This window comes from Doryrhamphus excisus, chromosome 8, assembly GCF_030265055.1.
Source record: "Doryrhamphus excisus isolate RoL2022-K1 chromosome 8, RoL_Dexc_1.0, whole genome shotgun sequence".
Lineage (NCBI taxonomy): Eukaryota > Metazoa > Chordata > Actinopteri > Syngnathiformes > Syngnathidae > Doryrhamphus > Doryrhamphus excisus.
In genome coordinates, this window is record NC_080473.1 from 4183527 (window position 1) to 4197225 (window position 13699).

At 40.2% G+C, this 13699-nt stretch overlaps 2 protein-coding genes across 4 annotated transcripts; one reads left to right on the forward strand and one right to left on the reverse strand.

Moving 5' to 3' along the window:
* Positions 1-990: 990 nt before the first annotated feature.
* Positions 991-3175, forward strand: rnf26 (ring finger protein 26). Its single transcript, XM_058079964.1, has one exon. The coding sequence runs from the start codon at positions 1039-1041 to the stop codon at positions 2341-2343; it is 1305 nt and encodes a 434-aa protein (XP_057935947.1). The 5' UTR covers positions 991-1038; the 3' UTR covers positions 2344-3175.
* Positions 3176-8017: 4842 nt separating this feature from the next.
* c1qtnf5 (C1q and TNF related 5) lies at positions 8018-13629 on the reverse strand. 3 transcript variants are annotated; one of them, XM_058079373.1, is made up of 4 exons: positions 13348-13629; positions 11854-11927; positions 9679-9908; positions 8018-9603 (listed from the first exon to the last, which is right to left on the reverse strand). In XM_058079373.1, the coding sequence occupies exons 3-4, from the start codon at positions 9896-9898 to the stop codon at positions 9083-9085; spliced, it is 741 nt and encodes a 246-aa protein (XP_057935356.1). In that variant the 5' UTR covers positions 9899-9908; positions 11854-11927; positions 13348-13629; the 3' UTR covers positions 8018-9082. The 3 variants fall into 3 exon arrangements, with proteins under 3 accessions (XP_057935356.1, XP_057935355.1, XP_057935354.1); XM_058079372.1 differs by having other exon boundaries at positions 11854-12027; XM_058079371.1 differs by lacking the exon at positions 13348-13629 and adding an exon at positions 12088-13326.
* Between the last annotated feature and the right edge of the window lie 70 nt (positions 13630-13699).

Below are 13699 nucleotides of genomic sequence, written 5' to 3' on the forward strand. Positions count from 1 at the left end.
TTTTGTTTGACTTTTGGACAGTATATTGTCATATTATTATGTTTTTTTACACATTTTTATCCTGATTATGGCATTGATTGTTATTTCATGTCATGGTAATACTAACAGTGTATTGCATTAATGTATGAAGAATAAAGTTGATTTATTGTATGATACGATTTTGTGTTTTATGAACATGTTATCATTTTAGATAAAACACCACCATCACATTCTGTACCCAAACACTGCATAGAGAGTGCAAATTGCCTTGCTCCTTCTGCCATCTAGCAGTGAAGATAGGTACAGTTGTACCTGTTGAGTGTGGTATAAGCCCATTATGAAAAAAAATATTTTAAAAACAGTTTATTTTTTATTTTAAAAGGGAAGTCTTAGGGGAAGTAATATAAGCAAGTATTGTGTGGAAATTAGTGAACGCTGTGGATGTTTTTTTCAATGGACTATGTCAGTATTCTGTGCTAGTCTCCAAAATTGTTAATAGATAATATGTTCCAAATCATAACAATGAATAAAACTTCATTAAAAATATGACTACATGGTTACTTCCACGGTGGAAGGGTGAGCGGATACAGCGCATGTGCAGACTCACACACCGGAAGGCAGAAGGTCCGCTGACCCGACCAAAACAAATATGGCGACCTGCTCGATAGTCGGAGTGTCGAAGCAATTAGTGAGTGTTTTTTCGGCAAGTTTGTAAGTCTTTGTGGTCCAATTCTATTCTCACATGAAGTTAATACCTAAATTATTCAAGCAATTGATTTCCCTGGCCCGAAATATGAGCGAGGACTGAAGAGGAAGCACGGAAATGCAACGGAAGTCAGTTTCGCATTTAAACGCAAACATCCGGTTCAGAGTACGTAAGGCATGTAGTTAGCTCGTTGTTTCTGCTTCTTGACGAAGAAATGGCAAAGGAACCGTAATTATCTTCTCTTTGAAAGGATGGGGCAACAACAGGAATATACGCTGGTGTGAAGGGGATGTAACTGAGCATGAAAACAAAGATGGACTTTGCCGTGGGGACACAGTGAGAGCATACTTAACATGGGATTGTTAAACGTTGTCATTTCCACTGTAGGAAAATGCTTGGAGGCAGTCTGCTTACTGTTGGACGTCAATTTCCTCCTTGTCCACACTATAGTCCGGACTTTTCTGGCTGTGTTCAACTTTATAACAAACCTGCCCTCACTTTTCATCCACTCAGTGATGGAGCTTGGCAACATGATCCTATTTGGCTTCTTATCCACAGCAGAAGCAACGTCCTACCTCGCCCACGGAACAATGAACATGGTGGGCAGCTTGATGCTTTCCTTGGAGGGGCTCCTGGAGAGCCTGAAGATGGTGGGCTACCTTGTCATGCATGTGCTTCTTCGCGGCAAGGAGCACCTGTGTCGAGGGTTTTTGACGGTACAGGAGGCATGCGGCATCGCGCTCAGCCTCCTTGTCTACCTGGTCAACACGGCGGTGAACTACGCTCTCATCGCCACCCTCAACCTCCACTGTGTTGTGCTCGCCGTGTGGCAGACCGTGTCTAGCCCGCTGCAGATGGCGCTTGAGCTCACGCTGACCTCCATCACCTTCCTCTATAGCAGTCTGGTGGGGACATCAGCGTTCCTGTGGTCGCCGTGTAAGCTACTGTTGGACTTCCTGGCGTCGTTGGTGCACATCTTCATCAGCATCTTCATCCTGAACATCTACGGCCTTTTGCTTACAATCAGTATTGCACTGACAACTACCGCCTACCTTAACCCAGAACTCACCAGACAGGCGTCGAGGCGACTTATGTCCTACGCTAACTCTTTCCAGGCTATTCACAGACTCCACGTGCTGCTCTGTTTAGCCTGCCAGAAGATGTCTTGTTTATTATGCAGCGGCGGGCGACACCTGCGCAGGATGTTGCGCTATCTCCACCTGCTGGAGAGAAGAATCTGGCAGCAGTTGTCTCGCTACAGCAGCCAGCTGGGCACGACGCTGAGGACGCAGCTGCACAGGGACAACAACACGGACAGAGTGCGAGGCGACGGCGATCCCGGCGAGGGGATCAGGCGGGATCCGCCTGACGGAAGAGCAGGGGAGCATAATCAACAGGAACAGCTCGCCTCAACGGCGTCCAGCACGGAGAGGCCTTTAAAGGCCAACAAGGTTTTTAGGTCTCCTTCGGAGAATGTGCTAACGCTTCATCTGTGCGTCATCTGTCACGACCACGCCAAGACGGTGGTGCTGCTGCCTTGCCGACACCTGTGCTTGTGTCGGCGCTGTACCGACATCCTGCTGAGGCAGCCTGTCTACCAACACAACTGCCCGCTGTGTCGTCACATGATCCTCAACACCATCGAGGTGTACCTCTGAGGGACATTTTTACAACCACTCAGAATATGTTTTTAGGGCATAGTCGCACAACTTGTGTGTTATTTTCATGTCAAACATTACACAATTACTATGGACAGGCTTAAGTGGCTGGGTTTGAGGTTTAAGTCGTTAAAACACTTTTTTTGCTTGTCATTGGTGATTGAAAATTGCTCAGGGGTGAGACCTCTCGCTTCTCATCTCTGCAGAGAGGCCTTAAATAAAAAATTGCAGCAGCAAGTGAAGATTGATGACGGGCAGGTTTTGGGTGAAAAAATGCGAAAGAAAATGATGTAATGGAACATAACAGTGGGTCGTTTTTATTGCGCTATTACTGCTCAGTTGCTCTATAAATATGAAGATCTTGTAACCATGGTAACCTGAGTAAACATGGCCAATGTTTTGCTTTTTTTAATTGGGGCTGATTCCAGTATTAGAAAGGAACATGCACAATTCTATGTAAGTTTCAGGTGTCATCAATCTTTTTTTGTATGTGTTTACAATTTTTTTGAGCATCATTGTGCATGATGCTCTAGAAAGTGCCATCTACATTATGACTGTTTGGATGTCTATGGTTGGATGGTTACCTTTTTATACCTTGCTTATTTTTTTTGTAAGTGAAGCTGAAGAATATTAGTCTTGTACACAGATTCCTCCTCAGGTTTTTCATTCCATGAGATTGCAGCAGTTGAACAATTCAATCTGCATCCTGTGTTGTGTTTAATGTGAAAGAAAAGAAATGAGAGCATGTGACTTGAATGTAACTCCATTGAAATGGAAGCAAACTTAATGGTGTCTTTTTGTAATTAAAAAAAAAAGTTTGTTACGTCATTGTTTCAGAATTCTACATATACTATCTGATAGTGTTGTCTTCAGGGACCAGCTACCTATCACGGTTTTTTGAAAGTCAATTAATAAATGGCTCGCTGTTCCGTGGTGGACTAATATCAGTCATAAGTATTGAAAGTTATACTGTATGTATACCAAATCTGGCCACTATGTGTCAGTAATGTTACATAACATTAAATTAGTTTACCTTCACGCGCGTGTGGTCAGCCATTGCCTGTCCGACGCGATATAGTTCGCTTCGCCCATTCCTGTGGAAGTGAGGTAGGTTTTAACTTCTTTGTCTTTCATCCCACTCCGTTTGAAACACTTTTTTAAGTTTAGAAAAAGTAAATTAGAGAGGCGAACTAGCAAGCAAGCTACCGAGCTTGCATAGGTCGATAGCTTGCTATGCTAGCGGCAGCCGTCTCGTGTCCCTGCAGCGTTCCTGTAACCGGGAGTCCCTAAAACGAATGACGAATGACAGGAGGGCGAAGGACAGACGGTGTCATTCCTGCATGCCACCACAAGGGGGAGTCCCTAAAACGAATGAGGAAGGACGGCGAATGACGAATGACAGGAGGGCGAAGGACAGACGGTGTCATTCCTGCATGCCACCCACAAGGATGGCGAATGACACACTTCTGATACGGAATGAAACACGTTTAAACAGAACAAAGCACTCATCCAGTATCATTCCTTGATCTAAATGACAACTATGGTGATCGGCACATTTTTAATACGGAATAATACAAATTTACAGAGATACAATTCTCTCTCATTCCTGAATCACAGTGAAACACAAGATCGTTATCCTGCTTCCCACCTACAAATATGGGGAATGACACACTTGTAATCTGGAATGACACATGTACAAAAAATAAAGCCTGCGTTCAGTGTCATTCCTTAATCTAATTGAAAAGTATGGGGAATGACAGATTTTTGATATAGAATGACACACATTTACAAAGAACAAAGGCCGCAAACCGTGTCATTCCTTGACCTAATTTATAAGTATGGCGACTGAAAGGCTTTAATGTACACTTATACATATTTACATAGAAGTCAGTTACCATTCCTTCTCAAAACTATGTTACAGTACATTAAAGGCCTGTCATTCGCCGTCTTTCACGGATTGAGGAATGAGAAGGAATGGTAATCGGATTACTTTTGTAATTGGATTACTTTTGTAATTTTTTTGTAATTTTTTTCAATTTTTCTTGTTTTTCATTTTTTCTTGTTTTTCAGGAAAAAAGAGAAAAAATTGAAAAAAATTACAAAAAAATTACAAAAAAATTACAAAAAAATTACAAAAAAATTACAAAAAAATTACAAAAAATTACAAAAAATTACAACAAAATTACAAAAGTAATCTGATTACAAAAGTAATCTGATTACTATTGTAATTACAATAGAATTTACAGACCTTTCACAGCCTTGTAGCTCAGCCATACGATCACATAGAAACGTGATTAATGGCTCATTTTCTAGACAAACTTCTCATCTCTGTGGCAAATTAGTTTTTCCGTTGGATGTTTAGTTTTGGCTTTATCTTCGTCAGAAGGAGGTGTGCGCATGACTGAAATCCACCTTGGCTCTCACTCTAATGATAGAGCGTTGGAGGCTGAAAGAATTTTTTTTTTTGCAAAAACTTTTCCTCCTGGCCACACCGTTTTAGCTAGAACCTATTTCTTTTGGTGAAAACATAGGAATCTCTGTCCCCTTTCCAAAAATGTCCGTCTTATGGCTGAGAGATGTACGGATTGCCTCCTGTGGCCCCTAGAACCGACAAAAGCCAAAAAATTGTCCCATTGACAAGAGGCCATCTTTTGTTTCTCCAACTCTTTAATTGTCTATGTTTTCAACTCGGCCTCTTGCGGTCATTTCTCAACCGATTCGCAAAACGAGCAGATCTATGCGGAGCCCCAACCCTTGGGCCACTCACGGTCATCCTGTGGTGTCAATACCTCGACTCGTTTGGCCGCAAGTAGCTTCTGTTCGACTTGAGGCATTCAGGCTTTTCGTGTGTTGTCATGTGCGATGACAATGATTCCCTTCCCGGCTGATACCATACATCTCATGTATCTGGGAGATTTTAAAACTTCTGTCTTTCAAATTAAGCACCTCAAATGACTGGCGTATGAAAATATCAACATTTTCATAGATCCATCATACAGCATTAAGCTGCCCTTTAAGTACTACATGACAATGCAAGTGCTGCATGCAATTGTAAAACAACACGACATCATGTGCAGACACCAGAGGAGTGCATGGCCATATTCACTACATTGCTAGGTGCTAGCATGCTAATTGCTAGCATGTTAGCATTTAAGCTAATTTATTCCTGTCGAAAGGCAAATACACACATGGCATTATGCCGGGAGGTTATAGGACAGCCTTGACACTTTGGGTACTTGAGGCTCTCTTGCTAGGTGCCAGCATGATAACCGTTAGCAGAACATGCAAACTCCACACAGAGATGCCCGAGAGTGGAATTGAACTCTGGTTTCCTAGCTGTGAGGCCTGCGTGCTAACTTTTATTAATAACGTGGCAGCAAAACAGTGCAGTTACAGAGCAGCCTTATGTATGTAGTAATATTCCCACGGTGCATGGCTGCTGGTAACTTGAGTCTACCATTTGCCCTTTGCCGACATACTGTAGTGTTTTGAGATGTGTCTGTGTCCATGTTTACATGTGTAAGGGGATCATATGGGACAACTTCACTTCCAGCAACATGTGACAGTCCTCCAGAGTCTGGCGGTTGACAATTGGGCCCGTTCCCATTCCCAGTGGCGCTTCTAAAATTGGAAGCAGACATCTGTTGTTCTTGCTGATGTCAGCCTGCTACATTTTTTAAAAGCATGATATGCGATTGGTCATTGTCACTGAACGGTCCCAGAAGTGGACATTGGCGCTCCGTGTCGAGTGGTGGCTAACTACTACTATGAAGTAAACGCAGACATGATCCACTGACTACACTGAAGGTTGTTTATTGTGAGGGCAGTGTCATACTCTGGGGACTCAGCCTCTGCTGAATGACCTCACTGGGGGCTCCCCGGCCCAGCACTGTGTGGGAAATTGTCTAAAATACTAAAATAATACAAACTTTTTACTCCAAGTTCCACTTCAAAATACTATTAGCATGACAAGTTAGCTTTTAATGTATGTGCAGGTATGTGGCAAAGTGAGGAAAAGTCCTTTACAGTAAATCTTTGGTAATACTTTTGTATTAGTGTGTACAGTACAAGTCCATGTCATATACAGTACGGGTAGTTGTTTTTTTTTAAATCACCACTAGATGGAGCCCATGTACCACCGGTGTTACCACAGTTGGATAATCAATGATAGAAAATAGTGTGTTTGTGTTGGTAAGGTAGGGATGGATGGATATGTTTTTTGTTTGGAAACTTTTTTGTAATAAAATGTTAAGAATAATATGTGTAGTCTTAACTTTTACCCTTTACTTTCCAGGACTGATCAGGTTTATTAATAAATTCACAATATGTGCTGCGGCAAATGACAAGTAGCCTGATGAACACATTGGAGCTGTTGATGCTGGCCGTGATGGGGTCACTGTCGGGTCACACCGATCATTAGGGGTGGTCAATCGGGGTTATTAGGGGTGTTTGCACCCACCCACCCATCCAACCACTCATCCAACCATGCATGCACCCATCCAACCAACCCATCCATCAATCCATGAATCCACCCATCCAACCAAGCATGCATCCATCCAATCAACCACTCACCTACCAACCCATCCATCCGCAACCCATCCATCCATCCATTCATCCATCCATCCATGAATCCACCCATCCATCCATCCATTTTCTATGCCGCCTATATGTAAATATACATATACAACTACAATTTATTCTGCGACTACATTGATTTTATACATTCTTTTTTCTGATTATGATTTTATTGTCATAAATCTACAACTTTGTTCTTGGACCATATTGTGACTTTATTTTTATTTTAAAAAAATTAACTTGAAAGAATTCCCCAAAAAATATTTTATTCTTGTAAAGTTTCAATTTTTTATTTAATTTTTCTCTCTCAGAATTTAGTCATTTTATCCCCATAAAATTTCAGCTATTTTTTAGCTATATTTTTAGCCATTTTATAGTTTTGTTTGTTTTGTTTTTATGCAATTTTATTGTCATTACACCTTTTTTCTCCTAATACTTCAACTTTAGTTTCATAATTGTAATACTCATATACTCAGTATTCATGTTGAAACGGCATGAATTGGACTATGTTGAAGCCATTTCATTGAATATCTGTTCATTATGGTCAAGAGCGGATGCTAATCCCGACTTCATGACTGAATATGGTTTGTCACGACGACGGCCAAGGACAGACACCATGAAGAACCATGTTCATCCTTTCATGCTGCTGTAAAATGACCATTCCTGTCCTACCACTTTGGAAGCATAGGCAGGGATTTGAATATATTCCAACATTTTTGACTAACCTCATCATTCATTTAGTCTCCAGACGAATCAAGTCCATGTCATGATGTCAAAGCCTTGCTTTTCTTTGGTGAAGTCTTTAAGAGTGCTTTAGCAGATGGAAACCAAAGCCTTCCATGCCAGCCTCGGTTCGATTGGCTCCCTGCTTTTCTCCTTGGGAGAGAGGTGGGGGGGGGAGGGGGGGGGGTATATGTTTCCTGGAGCGAGGATGGAAAGTCACATTTTCTTGTCTTTCCTCGTCTTCATCATTCATTCAGCACATGTCAACAAAACATTAAAAACAAAGGTGGAGAGGCTCAGAAAACACTGTCATGGCTTACATCATCCCTCACACTTGCTGTCGCGTTTGGGGAAATTATTAGGAGAGTGTGTATGTGTGTGTGTGTGTGTGTGTGTGTCCACTGGAATGTGTTTACTTTGGTCAAGATCTTAGGAATAAAAGACTCTGCAGAGAGTTGGAATTGACTTTATTCCAGCATCTGCAGCACTAATGTTTGGACTCCTAGTTACGTATATCAACATTGAAGCTTTTTCATGTTAAGGCATGCCCTTATGCTCTATTTTTCCCTTTTTGTTTGTATAATTTGAAATTCTACAGCCACAGGTCTCAAATGCTAGCTTAGCTTGATAGCTTCCTGTCATCAGCGAACAATGGTAATTAAAAGAGACAAAGGGGAGCAAATATCAGGAAAAAATGGAAAAGTCAGCAGTCATTTTACTTTTTACTTTTTAGTCTAAATAATAAGATAAAAAGTTTAAGTCATAATACTATTAAAAAAAATAAAATAATAAGTTAAAATTTTGTGGGAAAATTGAGTAGCAGAAGAAGTTACAATTTTACAACAATAAAGTTGTAATTGCAACCAGAACATTTACAAGAAGAAAGTTGAAATAGTTGGAAAATAAAACAAAAAAAACTGCCATTTTACGAGAATAAAGTCAAAATATTAAGGTGATATTCTAGACAGAAAAAAGTAATAGTTTTACTTAGAATCAACTCAGAATATCATGAGGAAATATTGTCATTTTAGTAGCTTAGAGTCAAAATATTAAGAATATTTTTGTCTTCTAATAAGCTGTAACACTACTATGATAAATAAACAAAACACAATAATGTTGTATTTTAGGTTGGGGGAAAAATTATAATATGATGGGAATAAAGTCATAATATTACAAGAACAAAATATACGAAGATTAAAGTTGAAATGATTTTTTTAAATGTCAAAAAACAGCAAAGATTGGTGGAAAAAAAGTGGATGCTTTTCCACCTACTGGATATGACAAAGCTGAGATGAAATATATAGAACGTCTATATATAGAACCAAAATATCACCCTTTGAAGTTCAAGCTTCCACGGTCATGTGAAGACCAGAAGAGAAGCGTTGAGCTCCTTGTCTCCGTTTGTTATGAACCTCCAGTCGGCCATGTTGTTCCTGAGTGCTCATGCGAACACTGCAGAGTTTTTCCAGTCTGAGTAGACCAGGAATCCGCTGAAGGTGCTGTCAGTCTTGGTGCTGGAGTAGAATCCATTGTACTCCCCCAGAGCCATCTGCACCCACACGTGGTCCCCGGGCACCAGGTGGAGCAAGGACCCGCCCGACAAGGACGCCGGTTTGGGCCAGTTGCCAAAGAACTGGAAATAGGAAGCCACGACGTGTCCGTTTTTCATGAGGTCAAACTGCAGGCTGGCGCGGTAGACGGTGGCGTGCACGGCAAAGTAGTAGACTCCGGGGACTTTGCACGTGAAGCGTCCCGTCTCAGCGTTGTAGTCGCCCTGCTCGTTGAGCAGGATCTTGTCAAAGAGCACCGTGTCGCTGGCCGGCAGGGGCAGTTCACGGCCTTCCGACACTTTGGCGCTGAAGGCGGATTTGGGGGACACGGCACACTGCCCCGCCTCACCCTTCTGCCCTTGCTCTCCACGATCACCTCTGTCTCCGTTTAGGCCTTGCGCGCCAACCTCACCTGGAGGGAATTAAGAGACAAATTGGAGTTTTTCACACTTTTACGCCAAAACACACTGGAGCCGTGCGCTGGTACCCGGAGCTCCCGTGTCCCCCTTCTCTCCCTTCTCCCCCGGGGCGGCGTCCCTCCCGTCCCGTCCGTCTCTCCCCGGCTGACCGGGGCTGCCGTGACCTCCCGGAGAGCCAGGGATGCCCGGGTGACCCGTACAGAGACTGGCGGGGATCTTGTTGTCCTCCAACGGAGCGGAAAGATGCACTTGGAGGACGAGCAGGAATAGCAGCTTGAGCATTGTCATTGCAGTCGCACTGCAGGGACACACGCAGTCCATCTTCACTGACTTATTCTCACCAATTTATGGATTAAGTTTATTCACAGAAAATGACAATATCACCATTTATTCTTCTGTAATTATTCCTCACAATATTCATGAATTTATTCTCTCAAAATTACAATACTTTTCTCATAATAGCAACTTTATTCTCATAAAATGACAATATTTTTCTGGTAATGTCACCACTTTATTCTTCTGTAGTTATTCTTCACAATATTCATGAATTTATTCTCTGCAAATCACAATATTTTTCTCATATCATAAATGTTATTCTCATAAAATTGTTGTTTTTTCTGTTAACTTTGTCTTTTTTCTCACAAAGTTAGCATTTATTTTTGCACACTTTAAAATGTTTCCTTCATCGTAATGTTCTGAGCCTACAATCTGATCATGGTAGATTAGGATTTTTATTAATTATCTTATTTATTTGCATACAATTCTCACTTTTTATTTGAATATTCCAACTTGATTCTGGTACCATTAGAGCTTTTTTTTCTTGTACTTTATCCTTTTTTTTGTAATTTTTTTTTTCCTTGTCATATTTCAGTTTTGCTCCCAAAAAATGACAACTTCAATTTTGTACAATTTTGACTTTCTTATCCTCATAATATCACAGTGTTTTCTCATTAAAATATGACATTATTCTGTTAAATTTTGCAAAAAATGATAAATGTATTCTTGTGAAATGACGACATTGTTCCTGTAAATTTCTGACATTGTCTAAAAATGATAACTTTATTCTGGTACTTTTTTTTCCCTCGTAATATGACAACTTTATTTTCATTCAATTACTTTTTTTCCCTCAATATGAAATTATGAATGTATATTTACCCCCTAATATTCAAATTTGTGATTACAAATATTATTCTTGTAAAATTACAACTTTATAACTTTATATAATTACAACTTTCAACTCAAATGACACCTTTTATTCCTAAAAGTTTAAAAAATGTATTTATGTTTTTAAAAAATATATATTATTCATTTTACGTGGTTGCTTTCTTAAAATTGTATTTTATTCTTGTGAAATTATAATTTTATTCCCATCAAATTTGGACTTTTTCCACACAAATTGATTCTTGGTACCATTTTAACTTTATTTTTATTGTTCTCATAAAAGTAGCAATTTTTCACGTAAAATTATGTTTTATTGTAGTAAATATTACATATGTATTCTCGTAAAAAACTACCAATTTCTACCAAAAACTACCAAACATTTTTTTTCTTTGGAAAACAAAGACATTTGCAAGTGATCCCAAACTTTTGAGCGGTAGTGTACTATGTACTGAACTAAACAATAAGAATGATTTCAGTGTCAAGTCAGCATCAGAAGCATCCTGACCCGTGGTAGTTCTTGTTCCAAGACTTGGAGACTGAAATGTTGCAGCATTCATTTCCGGAAGGCGAAGGCTGCTGATGATGTCATAAAAGCCCAACACTGTTACTTGGTACGTGTTTAGAACAAAAACGCAGCTGACTCCCAAACTACTCACTCAAGTGTCAAACTCCTTTTTTTTTTTTTTTACATGACTACAAAACTTACTGACATTCTCGTTCTCAGCTCCTAACAACAAGCTAGTATGTTTGTGGGCAGCTAATGAGACCCAGCAGTTAGTCTGGGTCTCCATAGGAGCAAAAAAGTGATGAGCTGGGCAGGAAGTTGCCCTCCACTTTTATGGTGCCGTTGTGAAAACAAGCTGTGGAAATGGGGAGGAATGTTCTTGCACATTTTCAAATGAAAAACCCTACTTGAAATGAAGACACTGGAGAATACAATACTTTGTTAATCAAGTCAAGGTTGGGATCATATATTTTATACTTCATCTTCTCGCTCGTCACTGCAGTCTGGAGGAACGCTTCATCCCAAAATCCGAAACACCAACGCACATGAGTTTAAAAAGAATCCAAAGACAGCTTACCAGTGTCGGCAATCTGCTGGTGTGTGTTTGTGTGTCGCAGACGATGCGTTTAGAGTTGTTCCACCCAGGACCAGCTGAGAGGAAATGGTCATGAAAGCCAATTAGGCAGTCGGCAGGGAGCGAGGGATGGAGAGAGGGAGAGAGGGAGAGAGAGAGAGGGATGGAGGGGAGGTGCTGTGAAAATATGTGAAACAGTACAATCGTGTGACAACATCAATACAAAGATTATGTAACCTTGTCTGCGGGAAAACTTGCAGCTGTTCTTCTCCCAGAAATCATCATCCATGACGCGGCACAGGGGCGTCAGGGTTTCAAATAAACATCTTACAGTACAACTTTGATCATTTTTAACATGAAACTTTGTATTTATTTATTTTATTTGTAATTATTTTAATTTTCCATTATTTTTAATCATATTTTGTATTAATTTTGATTATATTTTTAATTATTTATTTTACTATTTTTTTGTTTTATTAAGACAAACAGATTAAAAAATACAAAACCAGAAACAACATTTGAAACCGACTTGGTGGCTTGTTTTGCTAATAGCTAGCATGCTAGCCTAGCCTAGACACAATGTAATAGCATTGGCACATCTCTTTTTAATCGACAAAAGTGCTGTGTGTCAATATGCTACGCAAAATGCTAATGCTAGTGCCGAGCAAGATCGGCACTTTGTACCAACTGCTACCTGTTTTCATTTGTAGAGGTGTAATGTAAATGCTAATAATGCTAATAGCTAATAAGGGTGTAACTGTACACCATTTAAGGTGACGGTTTTGGGCATTTAAAGGAACAAAATGCAAAACAAAATACAGCGTAGCAGCTTTAAATACAATAAACCCTCTCCATTTTTAACTAATAAATCAAGCTGTTTTGTAGTTGAATACAACCTATAGTCATTTTCTTCCCAAACAAAGCATTTTCAAGCGTAAAAATAGCTAAATGAACTAAAACACAAGACATTCAGTAGACTTTGTGATGATATGTAGTACTCGCACTGGTCACTAGGTGCCAGTAATGTTACTGTAATGTTGGGTGAACTGTCCTGTAACCCGTCGCTTGCCTCTGCTTCGCCATTTGAGAAACCTGGGCAGTATGTCGAAAAAACTAACATGATGAAGGCTAACACGTTTTTGTTTGTTTGTACGCATTTAATTGTTAATTGTACTCAGCTCTTATTTTGTAACGTGTCTCGCCAGGAAGTGATGTATATTCATGGCGCGTAAAGTATACGGAAGCTGAGCTTCAGTGATGCGTTGGGGGTTGCAGTTTATCTGGAATGAATCAAAAACAGCGTAAGACTACACGGTTAATGTCGTACTTGACAGACTCCTACACACAACTAGAAGACGACTGGCTAATACACATGCGCCAACAACCTTCGTGGTTATATTGTAATAACATAGGAACGTCTCTGAAGTGCTACATGTCCAAAACGTGGGATTATTTTACCAAATCGTTGACTTGGGGTAATCGTCTCTGTTAACTCACCTTTGCTAGCACTGGCCGAGTTAAAGAAGCAACATGTCAGAGCGTGATTAAATGAGAGCCATGATGCTAGTGAAAGAGTACCCGATTCATGCAGGTTTGTGTGCATTCGCACTGTGACAAGTGATTCGAGTGAATAGAGTACCCGATTCTGTTCACATTAGTGAGTGACTCATAAGGACGCGAGTCAGTAAAAGGAATCGAGTTTCTGTACACAACATGAAAAATGCTAAATGTAGCACCTAGCAAGATGGGTTGAATTTACTTACTAATTGTAGCCTGTTTTAATTTTGAGAGAAGCCAAATGCAGTGTGTATAAATGCTAATAGTTAGCTTTGTATGTCTTTTTTAACCT